General features: G+C 45.0%; 1 protein-coding gene and 1 pseudogene across 1 annotated transcript; both read left to right on the top strand.

Moving 5' to 3' along the window:
* Positions 1–10,335: 10,335 nt before the first annotated feature.
* On the top strand, positions 10,336–10,884 carry LOC127144427 (uncharacterized). The gene has a single exon (XM_051080339.1). It carries the CDS (start codon positions 10,336–10,338, stop codon positions 10,864–10,866), a length of 531 nt encoding a protein of 176 aa, XP_050936296.1. The 3' UTR covers positions 10,867–10,884.
* Positions 10,885–11,020: 136 nt separating this feature from the next.
* On the top strand, positions 11,021–11,652 carry LOC127144426 (NADH dehydrogenase [ubiquinone] iron-sulfur protein 3-like; annotated as a pseudogene).
* Positions 11,653–12,677: the final 1,025 nt, after the last annotated feature.

The raw sequence follows: 12,677 nt of genomic DNA, 5'->3' as shown, positions 1-12,677 counted from the left end.
CGACTGAGGTTAGGAAGGAGAGGAGCGAAGGTACTCGTAGTTTTAAATATAGGAGAGGAGCGAAGGTACTCGACTGAGGTTAGGAAGGAGAGGAGCCCGACGATTATTATGAAATTCAATCACTCTCCAAATGGTAAGGAGAGGGGAGAAGCGAAGCGACTGTTAATTCGAGAATTCTTCTCAAATTCCTTCCTTATCAATGAGACCGGACGAGTCTCAGAAAAGAAAATAGAATCACCACATCCTCATACAAGAACTTCGCCACCTCTCTGGCCATGCCTAACCGCCCTTGCTTCGACCCATTAGTCTCAGCTGTATTCGGTAGCGGGGAGTGAATGAACGAAAGAGCGCACCTTATGAGCTGCAAGCAACTAACTAGTAGCAAGTTTTCAAAAAGAACAAGGTTCACCGAATACGATTAGACTTTCAGTACCTACTCCTAGTCCGAAAAGACTAGCAAAGATGCTACCGTTAACCATGCTACCAGGCCTAGCTACCACAGAGAAAGTCAAGCCGGCTCGCCCTAAGAAATAAGCGGGAGAGGCGCAGCGAGACCCTTTCTCTCTTGTATTACTTTCGAAGAAATGAGCTAAAGAGTCGCTTCGCAGCTCGACCGATAGGGAGAGGAAGCAGGTGATCCTTCGAAAGAGTAAGTACAACGAGGATTCTCAAAATTGCAATTCGGAGAGAGGAAGATCGACTAGCCAACCAAAGTGGAGGACCTCCTTGAGATGGGGATCTCCTTTGACCACTTATAGGAGTGGGATTTCGGATGCGTGCAATAAAGCTGTGCGCTAGGAAAGAGGAGGCTGAATTCATATTCGTTTCAAAGAGAGAAAGACAAAATCAGGTCTTGTCTGAGGACCAGGTCAGTCATAGCTTATCATGCAAGAATGCCGATCCTTAGCGAGAAGAAAAGGATTCCAAGAATAGAAAGTCCAATCGAATGCCTGACGAAGGCTGAGGCACCTGCTCTTAACCTAGCGTGCGGCACCACCATCATAGCAATTCCGTTCTTGAGCTTAGAGCTTTTAGTTGATATCCTTTGGGAGGAGGCTTAGGCATATAGATCTGTGCTGAATGCATCCTCTTGGCCTTGGTATGAAGGAAGCCTTGGGATCTTTTCGATTCCGCCAATCGAACCCCGGGAAAGTCTTTTTCTTAGGGCCCACGTAGCGGTACAAAGAAAAGAGAGCAGAATCGGGGCGACTTGCTCTTGGATATCCTGTGAATTAGCCGAGGTTGGAGAAATTCAATTCGAAGCAATTTCCCGTCCTTGTCTTCTTCTGATTCTGAGAATCAAATCTCTTTAGCGGTCAATCTTTCTACGTATACCTTTTCAAAATTCATAGAAAGTTGCAGGCTAATCTTCATCATTGATTCTGACCACCCCTTGACGGAAATAGAGAAAAAGGTATGGGATTAATTAAACTACCACGGACCGGTGCTCTTGCTCAACCACCAGCAGTATAATCGACCATTTCCATCACTGAGTCAGAGGATGATGTGGCAAGATCTTTTGGAAAATCCATCAGAGGCCTCTTCTCTCGGCTAATCCAAGGATTTTGTCTTTTGATCCCCCTTTTCTAAGATGTAGTAAGAAAAAAAGAGCTCTATTAGATCTACGTCCTTATATATATCTCCTCAAGCGCTTTCCTCGCCGAGCATATGATTGCCCCGCCCACTTTGCCACCAGGAATTGATGGGCCAAGCCCTAAATGAGTAAAGCCAAAGACCAGAGAGTCCCCACGTCAAGGGTTGCCCTCTCCTTAGGCTTGCCGTCAGGTTTCTGCCCGAGATGAGTAGCCTCTTTCTTTGTCAAAGAAAGGCGTCAAATGGCTAATTCAATGTAAGCATATAAACTCAATTCCATATAGATCAGACAGATGACCTTCACCCCTGGCAGGAAATGATCTCTTTCATAGAGAGAACTCCACGGATACAAGATATTTCAATCAAGGAATTGGTGGATCTCTCCCATCAGACAGATCAAGGGCACCGGGCATGGGATACACAGGCAGGAGAGCTGATTTGACCGGGTAGACCAGATGAGCGAGATTGATTGAAAGCCGCTGTGCCAACTTGCACACAAGATTGATATATGGTGATGATAGTCAAATCCTCTGAAACATTCGTACAGGCTATTCAAGGTCTATTGGCTTTCTTGCGCGGTACTTCGACCGCTAAGCCTCGGCACCGAATCGTCGATAGGAAAGCTCTGCACCTGCTCAAGAATTTCTGATGAACAAGAAAAGAAGAAGTCCTTACTGATTTCTCGTCCTAGTCCTTTCGCAACTCCTACGGAGCCTCTTTTTTTCTTTCTTTGCGAGATTGGAACTACGAAGACAGGACGACCCACCGGTAGACCTCGAAGGGATAGAATCGTACTACCGCTGCCGATGCCCTTCCTTCACACCCTTCATGCTCACAACCAGAAAGGATCTATATAAACCAATTATCCAACCAAGCGTTCTCTTGACTTTTTGGGCTATATTTCAAGTGTGCGATTCAATACTTCAGTGGATCCGTGCCAGAAGTCTCAGTCCCAGTTGCGTAAGTAGGTGATGACTGCTTTCTTAGCTCAAATTCATCAAATGCTAGGGCTCGACTGATAAGGAGAGCAAACCACTTTGTAGCAAGAAAGAATGAAAAAGATGTAAAAAAAACGACTATTATCGGTCCGAAGGTTATGAAATAACGAGAAAAAAAACAAAGAAATTCATGAATTTCGAATTCAACCTATGAATTTTTGTAATCAACGACCTTCAAATCCTTAGCGAAAATGAACAATTTGCTAGGTTTTGACATAGGGAAGAAGCAACTTTGAAAGTCAAATGCCTGATTTTGAACTCTATTTTCGTTATATAGAAAGATGAGAAAAACGAAGAAAATGCAAGAAAAAAGACGGGAAAACGCAATGAAAGAAGAAAGCCTATCAAATCAATTCACAGACTTTGATTATAGTTCTAGTTTCTGGTCCGGAGAAAGAGAGGAGAAAGAAAGGTTGAAGCGCTACGTGGATCACTGACATCATCTTCTCATTCACGTCCAATTCAAATCATGAAAAGCAAAGAAAAGAAAAGAATGATCGAAGCCCTCAAGAAAAAATCAGGACTTATCCCTTATTATTCGACGAAGGAGCCTGTTTTTATATGGATTTCTTTCGTTGCACTCCTTCAAATAGTTCAGGGATCAGGACTTCGCTTTCAAATTCTTTGAACCGGTCCGTGGTAGCTTAATTGTTATTTCATAACCTACGGACGGACCCTTATTTAATCCATATTCATCTTCAAGGTGCGAAGGTACTCTACGTTTCAGATATAGGAGAGGTGAGAAGAATTATCGAAAGGCGAGGCGCAAAGAATTTGTGGCGAAAGTCCTTATTCTTCAAAGGCTCAAAGAATGATCGAAGTCTTAATTAAGCTACGTAGGACGAGTTTCCATATTCGATTTGATCCACTAAAGAAAAGATGGAACTCAAACTTTCTGCTTTGAGTAACCTTTTGATGAAATAAACGATATATAAGTGAGGATGTTTCCGAAGCAGCGGAGCTCTCCCATAGAGGCTCGACTGATGACTCTGGGCTTCCAACTTCCTCCACCTTTTTTCGAGCTATTGCTTCCTCTCGACCTCTTGATAGGAATACAATCCACAGTTCATTCAGTAGATCTTCAAAGCGCCACTGATGGGTTCTTATGCATGAGCTGATGGAGTCAGCTTTTGGACCTTGCGTCCGCTGCTCTGAATCTAGCTCTAGCAAGAAAGCTCAAAGATGTCTCGTTCGTGAAGAAGCAGACTTCGGTCTCTTTCTCGCTCGCAGGACAACCACTCGGTTATTCGATCCTTATTGGTTGGTCTATTCGCACCTGTAAAGAGAGAATGAAAGAATCAGAAAATATGAAGAACTCGCAAATTCTTTGCACCTCTTCTTGTCTTTTCTCTAGAAAAAATGAGCTTCTGATCTCAACTGATACAACTTTTTGATGGATTCCTTCCTTCTATCCGCACCGCTACGTGGGATTTCGATGACCTATTTCAGTGGGGGGAAGAGTGGTTGTTCTTCTTTCCGCTCTTGCACAGAAGTTGAGGAAAAGTTGCTTAGCCCACTCCGCGCAGTCCGAATCCTGAAAGGCATTTCACTCTCAAATCCTTGGATTGAGATAAATCCTTTCTACCGAGTTCAAGGTTATTAGGCCTTTCAGTTCATGAACGAGAAGAAAAGCTCAAGCAATATTCTCAGTTGCGGGATGTGTGGGAAGGGAAGAAATAGCTTCTTCGTCTGCACCTACGGCAAGGAAGAAAGATCAAGCTGCGGTTATTCCATAGCTGGAGAGGGGCGAATTCAAATGCCTACTATTTGATTTGGAGCGCAAATCGACGAAGGAGGGGCTCGGTCAAAAGAAAAGTCGACAGACAAGATTCCCAAACTCACTCAAATCCAAAGGCAGAGGGCAAAAATTCACTCGCCCAAAGGCAGAGGGACGGACGTCAACTCCTTCTCAACTCAACTGGAGTAGCTTAATCTTTGACTTTCCCAAATGGCCTTGCTTTGAACTGGGCATGTCCCATCTTAACTGATGTCAAGTTCTTTCTCTTTTAGAAAGCCGGAAAAGACAGATTTTTCTCATTCGGGTCAAAGACGCTCACGAGAGGAAGGAAGCCCACCCCGGATAGGCTTGAGTCGGGTTATTTTCAATATTGCTTAGGAAAACGAGGACCCAAGCGTAATGACTCTAATACACCCCGTACACAAATACCGGAATGCAAGGTTCAACCCTGGATTCAAAATGGCAGGGCGCTAGGCTGGCTCCTCATTATCTTCTTATCTTTCATTTATGAGGAGCGGGGTCGGCTCTCATTCCCATCCAAGTTTCAATCGATCACTCGTCGTTCATAGCCCTAGCGCGCGAGACCGGAATGAAACTACCACGGACCGGTAGGGTCAGTAATGCTGCTACTATTTGTTTAGTTCGATCGGATTCACGCTAAGGCATGCTTTTCATCGGACGGGGGGAAATTCACCGGTAAGGCTAATAAGGTTGAAAGAAAGGATGCAGGCAGCAAGAGTAGTTCTTGCCCAAGTTCAAGTTCCATAAATCAGTCCCGCAACAATCAGTGGAATTCACAAGTCCGGAGGACGGGTCTAAGATCACATCACCAGAAAAGCGGCTCAAGAAAGAGGCGGAGTAAGGAGTTGACTCGACAAAAGGCGCATGCATGAAGGTGGTAGATCGTACCTGTGAGAAACCCGGGGTCAATGTGCACTCTTTTCTCTGACTCATGAAAGCTTATGCGCTGCTTAGTTGGAGAGTGGTTCCAGGTGCGGGTAAGAAAAAGCTTGACCGGTCTCGGAAGAGGCTGCTAGAGAAAGGTCTTTTCTAGCCATTATCATCTCCAGACTCCTCTTGCAATGGTACCGGAGGATTGGATTCATAGGTTCTTTCCGGTCTTTCTTGACTCACTGTAATTGAGCGAGGAAGCAAGGTCACTGACTGAGGCTGTTCTTATTCCCTCTTGAGTAAAGCAGCTTGACTGGATAGGATCGGAAGATCAATTCTCAGCCCACTACGCCGGAGAAGGCGCGAAGCGGAGCGACTCAAATCAAAGACGTGGGGACTTGTCTTCTTCTTATAAGCCGTCACACAAAGAAAGAAAGAAATGAACAAGGGCTCGACTGAAAGGAGAGTAGGGATGGCCATAAAAAAGATAGGGGAGGCTCAAAGATCATTGAATAAAGAGCTCAAAGAATATTGAGAAGCGACTTAAGAGGAGTGCTGGAGCGGTCCGAAGGACTCATTCATTCCACTAGACTTGAAAGATAGAGGCTCGACTGAAAGGAGAGGAGTTGATAAGGACATATAAACCTGAAAATCAGGGTCAAGGACGACCTGGAATATTAGTTCGGAGGTTTTCCACCTCCTCATACACAGAGCATCAAGTAATCTTCTTTTCATAAGAGATTGAGAAAAAAAATCTGACTTAGCGAAGTGAGGGTGTGCCTCGTGGCAACCACATAGGTTCATGCATGCTCTGGGTCCCAAATCCTAAAAGGAGGAGGTTGTCCCATATCAGAATATTGTGTGGTCTACCTTCGTTCCCATCACCACGTGGGTTTCAAACGAACTTCTGGTCGGAAGCCTCATCCGCCTTTGTTGGAGGCACAGGGCTAGGCGCGCCCACCTGTGTCCGGTTTCGGCTGTTCTGACCTTTTCCTCTCGAGTCTGATTCCAAAAAGTAGGTTTCCTCTCATGTTGGGAGAATGGAATTTTTTCTCTTCCGCGGAGTTTGAACTTCGTCTGACTTTTGAGATTCCTTTAGCTTCCCTTCTTCCTTATTCAAAAGAAAAAAGTAGGTTAAGGCTCTTTAGCTAATGGAAGACAAGTCCCCACGTCTTTGATTTGAGTCGCTCCGCTTCGCGCCTTCGGAGGCTACGTGCTTTCTTGATTAATCCTGATGAGAATTCCACTTTCACTTTCTTCCTTGATAGTTCTAGAACTCAGTCGACTCAATTTCATCGAGCCTTGTCAGTCGCTTCGCTTCTCAACTCCTACTCCGCCTTGCTTCCGAGCGAGACTTGTTCAAATACCTGCTTCTATCTTTGCCCGAAAAAGAGAGAATTCTAGAGATGGAATGCTTCCCGTATTCGTAGAGTTTTGATTCCCCCGTAACCCGTAATAAGCCATCTAACCTCTTCTGCCGAGGTAGCCACTTCTTCAAACTGATCTATCTCCCACAAGAGATCTTGCTTCAGCCGATCGACCCGACCCAGTTCTATGTTCCAAATCCGCCGTAACCAAGGGGAAGATAACTCACTATTCACTACTATAGGGTTAGAAGTTGACTCGGCTAGAGCTCCACCTACAAGCCACTCGACCTTTGGAGATCTTTCTGCTGTTAGTGCGGGAGGTGGAAGTACAATCGTAAGCTTGGGTCTGAGGAATAAGCACAATTATCCCTTCCTTTCATGAGTTGGAGAGAAAATAGACCAATATAGGATCCCTGGAAAGGTGCTCCCCTTTATTTTCATACCCCCTTCCTTCTTCGGCTAGGGCCAGAGAAGAAAGCCTCAAAATCAGGAAGATCATATTCTCAGATTATGCCTCCAACTTGAGGATAAAGGCTAGGTGGTTTTCTCATACCAATAGGGGGCATTCAAACTAGTTAGTAAAATGGAATGGCTAGTCAAGACCAGGGTAGACCCACACCAGGGAGAGGGCGAATAGAGGCTGTCCGGCGACGAACGTCTTCCAGCCAAAACAGCTACGTGGGGTTGATCCGGCGGGTCTTCTTCAGTCCGCTTGGACAGCTAGAAAACTATCTTCTTCAAGGAAGCGCTTGACTGAAACTAGAAATGCTATAAATGGTGGAGTCGTCTTGTGCAGGTGCAGGTTCTAGGCCTGCCTTCCCCCAAGTTCAGGGGTTAGCCTCCCTTTTCATTTCATTCAGGGCATCATCCTCACGTGAGGCAATCCATGACTTGACTTATAGTTCACATTGAGCTCCCTCTTTTTCTCTTTGATTTCATTGATTGGGAGAGTGGTTCGCAACTATCAAGATCTCTTCTTTCTTTCCAGATCTTTTCTTTCTTTTGTCTGGATGCCCTTCCTTTTCGGGCTCACTTCCTAAGCTAAGAACCCAGCCCAGGAAATGGACAGGCAAAAAAGCCGAAGCGCTGGCAAAAACCTAGATTCTATCCAACCCACTCGTAGTGCCCTAGACCTGAGGGGTTAAGGGATGAATTTTGAAAGTCAAAGAGGGCAGTCGCTGGGCCTTCTTTCTTTGAGTCACTCGCTCTATATACTCCTCCAGGACGTCCTCTGGACTTGTTTATATCCATATTCATCTGTAGGGATGGGACTAAAGAGCTCTAAGAGAAGAGCGGCAACAGCTTATCCGAAAAAAGCAGTTCTCTTATCTTATCGTAAAAAGGTCTCGCTTTTCACATTCTCCGCCCCGCATCCTTAATGGGTGAACTTCTGCAAGATAGGCTTTCTCTTTCATAATAGCGGAAAGATCTTCCATGATCAGATTTGAGATATTATGTCTTTATGGGGGTCAGAGATGTTCAAAATGGACACAGAATCAGACTGCCAGAACCGTCATTTTCTTTCTGGAACGAGTCCGGAGGACGGCGTAGAAGGAGTCTAGTTTGAAAGAAAGGATATAAGGATCTGACCTCTTAGACTAAGAACAAGCTAGAACAAAGATAGAAAAGAAGTTCATATGGATCAAAACAAGGACTGAGCACCTCCTCCTCCGTATATAGGTCCTCCAGACCTCTTTGATCCTAACTACGGGGTCGAGAGGCTTTGTTTACTCGGATTTAGCCCACTACGCGCTAATTTCATAAGTTCAGACAGCATTCTCAGTTCCCTTATGCCATTAGGCCAAAATAAGGATGCCTTGGAGAAGGTATTTCATTCTTAGGCTCGCAAGCAGCTTTCCCAATGGGGACCGGGGAAGGATACTGAGTTCACGAGTTGGGCAAAGGAAGACTACTGGAGATTAGGATCAGTTCGTATTCTAAGAAGAAAGAGTCAGCCAGGAGTGGGATCCGCGGATGGTTAGGGTCGAAGCGCTAGACCTGAATAGGGGCAGGGTTAGAATAGGATCGGATTGACCGCGTAGTGGGTTAGTAGGGTTATTTGTTATTCCGTATTCCATAATTCTGAGATAGTGGTAATCTCGGATGTTCCCGATCCGTCCGAAGGGACTAGAAATCCATTATTTTCCTCTAGCATTTCTCCCTAAACTGTGCTATTCACACCGGTCCGTGGTAGTTTAATTGCTCCGCAACCTCTCTCCGATACAGCCGTATTCTGACTGACGGCTTTCTTTCGCCATAAAGATAGGGGGGCTTTGCTTCTATTTTCACCTCAATCGGGATGAGAGTTCGGCAGACAAGGTTCGGGCCGAAGCTCGACCTTCTTTAGTGGGGTCCCCTGAAGCGTCAGAAAGAGAAAGACTTCCAGAAGAAAGACAAAGGTGAAGATGAATTGAGCGAGACAGAGTTTCAGCTGCCGACTATAGGGTAGATGGCTTTATTACGGGATCGGAGCTAAGCGCTAACTATGAATAGTGGGATCGAAGATTTCCACTTCGTCAGTCAAATATACGAGACCAAGAGGTCTGATTCCGTAAAGTCTGATTCTACATAAATAAAGGCGCAAAGAATTTGCGAACAAAGGCTCAATTTGAGGGCCATTTCATAAGACTAATCCGGCTCGGAAGAAAAGCCAGCCGTGAAAGGGATTGAATGAGTCACAAGAGAATGAGTCAGCTCCTTCTTGACACCGTTCAGCTCGTAAAGCTTCTACTGAGTTTCGGGAGCAATTAAACTACCACGGACCGGAGAACATCACCTACTTAAAGGCGCCAAGCGAAGCGACTGGGAACCTACTTTAAGGGCTTAAAGGAAAGACAAGAAAAAATGGGGACGAGATTCCTTATTACTAAACCTCAAATAAATACTCAAGCCTATCCTTCTGGGTGGAAGAGTCAAGTGAGGACAGGTTTCGGTTCACTTTGAAAGTCTCTTCCCTTATATATGGACATTAGCTTCACACATGAGTTTAGTATAAAGAACCTCGGAAAGGGATCTAGACCTTGCACTCCGCGCCCAACCGGATCCCTGGCTGAATCTTAGCGTGAACTGGGGTCAGTCCCGTTAGAAGCAGCTGCGGAGTTACGAGGTTTCACATCTCACTCAGGTTTTGACCTAGGCTAGATGTCCTCAACTAAAATGGGTTCTTTTGCAGAGGTAGAAAAGCCCCACTACGCGGTCTTCAACCGATGAAATGCGCGGAAACCTTTGATTCTTGACAATAGAAGGGGAGGAAGAAGCTGACCCTCCTTTACCGCTACGTGGGTGAATTGAGTAGGCTCTTGGGCCGGAATCAGTCGTCGATGTTTCGGCAGAGGTTGCGGATCTTGCCCCTCCCCAGTTTCAGCTCTTTCTTAAGTAGCTTTTCTTGCTGGATTTCTTGTGATGTTCGGGACCGCGGAGTTTTCTTTTTTTTGGGAAATGGAAAAAGGCTGATTTTTGCATTTATTTAGTCCCAACCCTTATATTGATTTTGGATCCCGAACTTATCTACTTCGAGACCCTATCTTCAACTTTCAGAGGAAAACTCGAACTGGGGTGAGGCCTGCTGGATCCTTCTGATCAATAGGAAGAGAAGAGGAGGAGGGAAGAGGGAGGAGGGAGGAGGGAAAGGAAAAAAAGCTGATGATTAGCATCTATTTTCGTCTATTATTTCCAAGATCTAATTCGAGTTTTTTCTTAGGGAGTGTAAAACGCCTTACAATCTTCAGTTTTACGCTTCAGGGAAGAAATGTTCTTGGTGGATGCAGGACCTGGTGGGACCCCCATCATTTGTATGCAAGATGAGCCTACAGGAGTGCCAATCAACCGAGCCGCCAGGGTTGAGACCCACGTAGCGGTGGGATCCCTGGATCTAGTGGCCGGTGAATCACTGATCAAAGAGCCAATTTTGGAGAGATTCTTCATCGATCTAGTGGCCGGCGAATCACTGATCAAAGAGCGAGCTGCCGCCAGGTTGAATGATTATTTGGTGGGATCCACAGATGTAGTGGCTGGTGAACCCCTTTTTCTTCTTCCACGAAGATTCAGACAAAACCGAGCTTGGATGGAACTGAACAAGATTTGGCAAAGGAATCAAAAAGTCAAAGGCTTGATTATTGAGAAAGTCAAAGGAGGTTATTCAGTAGCCATCGCGGGTTTCATTACTTTTCTTCCATTCTGTCCTCTCATAAGGCAAAGGATATCGAATGATCGATTCAGCATTCAGAGCATTCACCCCAAAAGAAACGAATATTGTGGTGAAAAAAGAAACTTTGCCTGACCTATGAAAAAAAGAAAAGTGGATTTCGACGCTTCAATCATGCATCTTTCTTTCTCCCATGCCTTTCTTGGTTGGACCAACCCAACCGGCGATTTCCGACAAGTCTTTCTTCATTTTTCTTGAAAGAAGCGGAACTAGACTCAAATTCTTTGAGCCTTATGGATAACCAATCCATTTTCAAATATAGTTGGGAGACTCTCCCCAAGAAATGGGTCAAAAAAAGAGAAAGATCGGGAACATGGGAATAGATCGGATACCAATACGGACTACCTAATTTCAATTGTTGTGCTTTCTCAAATTGCATACCTATACAAGGGTTCAAGTTTCGATCGATATTTGCGGAGTTGATTATCCCCTCTCGAAAACTCAGATTTTCAGTGGTCTATAATTTACTGAGTACTCGGTATAACTCACGCATTCGTGTACAAACCAGTGCAGACGAAGTAACACGAATATCTCCGGTAGTCAGTCTATTTCCATCAGCCGCCGGTGGGAGCGAGAAGTTTGGGATATGTTTGGTGTTTCTTCCCATCAATCATCCGGATCTACGCCGTATATCAACAGATTATGGTTTCGAGGGTCATCCATTACGAAAAGACCTTCCTCTGAGTGGATATGTGGAAGTACGCTATGATGATCCAGAGAAACGTGTGGTTTCTGAACCCATTGAGATGACCCAAGAATTTCGCTATTTCGATTTTGCTAGTCCTTGGGAACAGCGTAGCGACGGATAATTCAGAATCAGAATAGGTCCAGTCCAGGGGACAAATCAATAGGAAATGCTATTTGCTTTCTTATCATAAAAAGAAGACCTATATACTCCTCTCCTTTCAGTCGAGCCTCAGTCCTCATTCATTCCACTAATTAAGCTACGGAGGACTCCGAAGGACTATCCATATTAACCTGGAATATTAGGGTAGATTTCAGACGTAGAAGGCTAAAAAAGAAGAGGAGGAGGCTCCGTAGGAGTTGCGAAAGGAGTCCAAGATTCAAGCTTCATCAATGAACAAGGCGCAAAGAATTTGCGAGGAGTTGAGGTTATTCTTTATATGGATTTCTTTCGTTGCACTCCTGAATTCTAATATAAAGAAGGAGCGAAGTCAAAAGTAGTTTCAGATATAGGTTCAGAGCGAAGGTACTCGTAGTTTTCAGATATAGGAGAGGAGCCCGACGATTAATAGAAGAATTTGCGAATAAAGCAATTATAGGGCACACGAGAAGCGACAACCTACTTAAAGGAAGAAAAGGAAGAAAGAGCGAAAGACAAAGAAATCAATGAACAAGGTCTCGACTGAAAGGAGAGCGAGGCGACTGAAAGGAGAGAGAGTTGAATGAAAAAAATGTTCGTTGAGAAGGAGTTGAATGAAACTTATCTAATTTCGAAATGTGAAATGATTCAGATTTCTTTCCGAATAAAGAGCTCTTTGCCGTGGAGTGGGCCTACTATTTTGAATCAGACTCAAGAGGAGAGGTCTTTCCTTATGAACTTTTTTCATGCATGAGAGCGGAAGTCCATTATGCCCATGAAAATCAGGGTGCGGGACACATCCCAGGATGCTGGGGAATGAAAGAAATGAAATCAGGTGGTCGGGTAATCTCGCAGGCTCAGCTCCAACCGCTACTTCATTCCCTTCAAGAACAGATCGGAGATCGAGATCCCTATGAAAGTACTCAACTATGCGCCTATGCCCCTCTCCCTACGGTCGAGTCTCTTCGCCCCTCTCCCTACGGTCGAGTCCTCTTCGCCCCTCTCCCCTACGGTCGAGTCTCTTCGCCCCTCTCCCTAGAAAAAGCAGAATTTTGACTTTCCG

Source organism: Cucumis melo, chromosome 12, assembly GCF_025177605.1.
Source record: "Cucumis melo cultivar AY chromosome 12, USDA_Cmelo_AY_1.0, whole genome shotgun sequence".
Classification (NCBI taxonomy): Eukaryota; Viridiplantae; Streptophyta; class Magnoliopsida; order Cucurbitales; family Cucurbitaceae; genus Cucumis; species Cucumis melo.
Note: the sequence above shows the minus strand (reverse complement) of the source record. Positions and strands in the feature narration are given on the sequence as shown.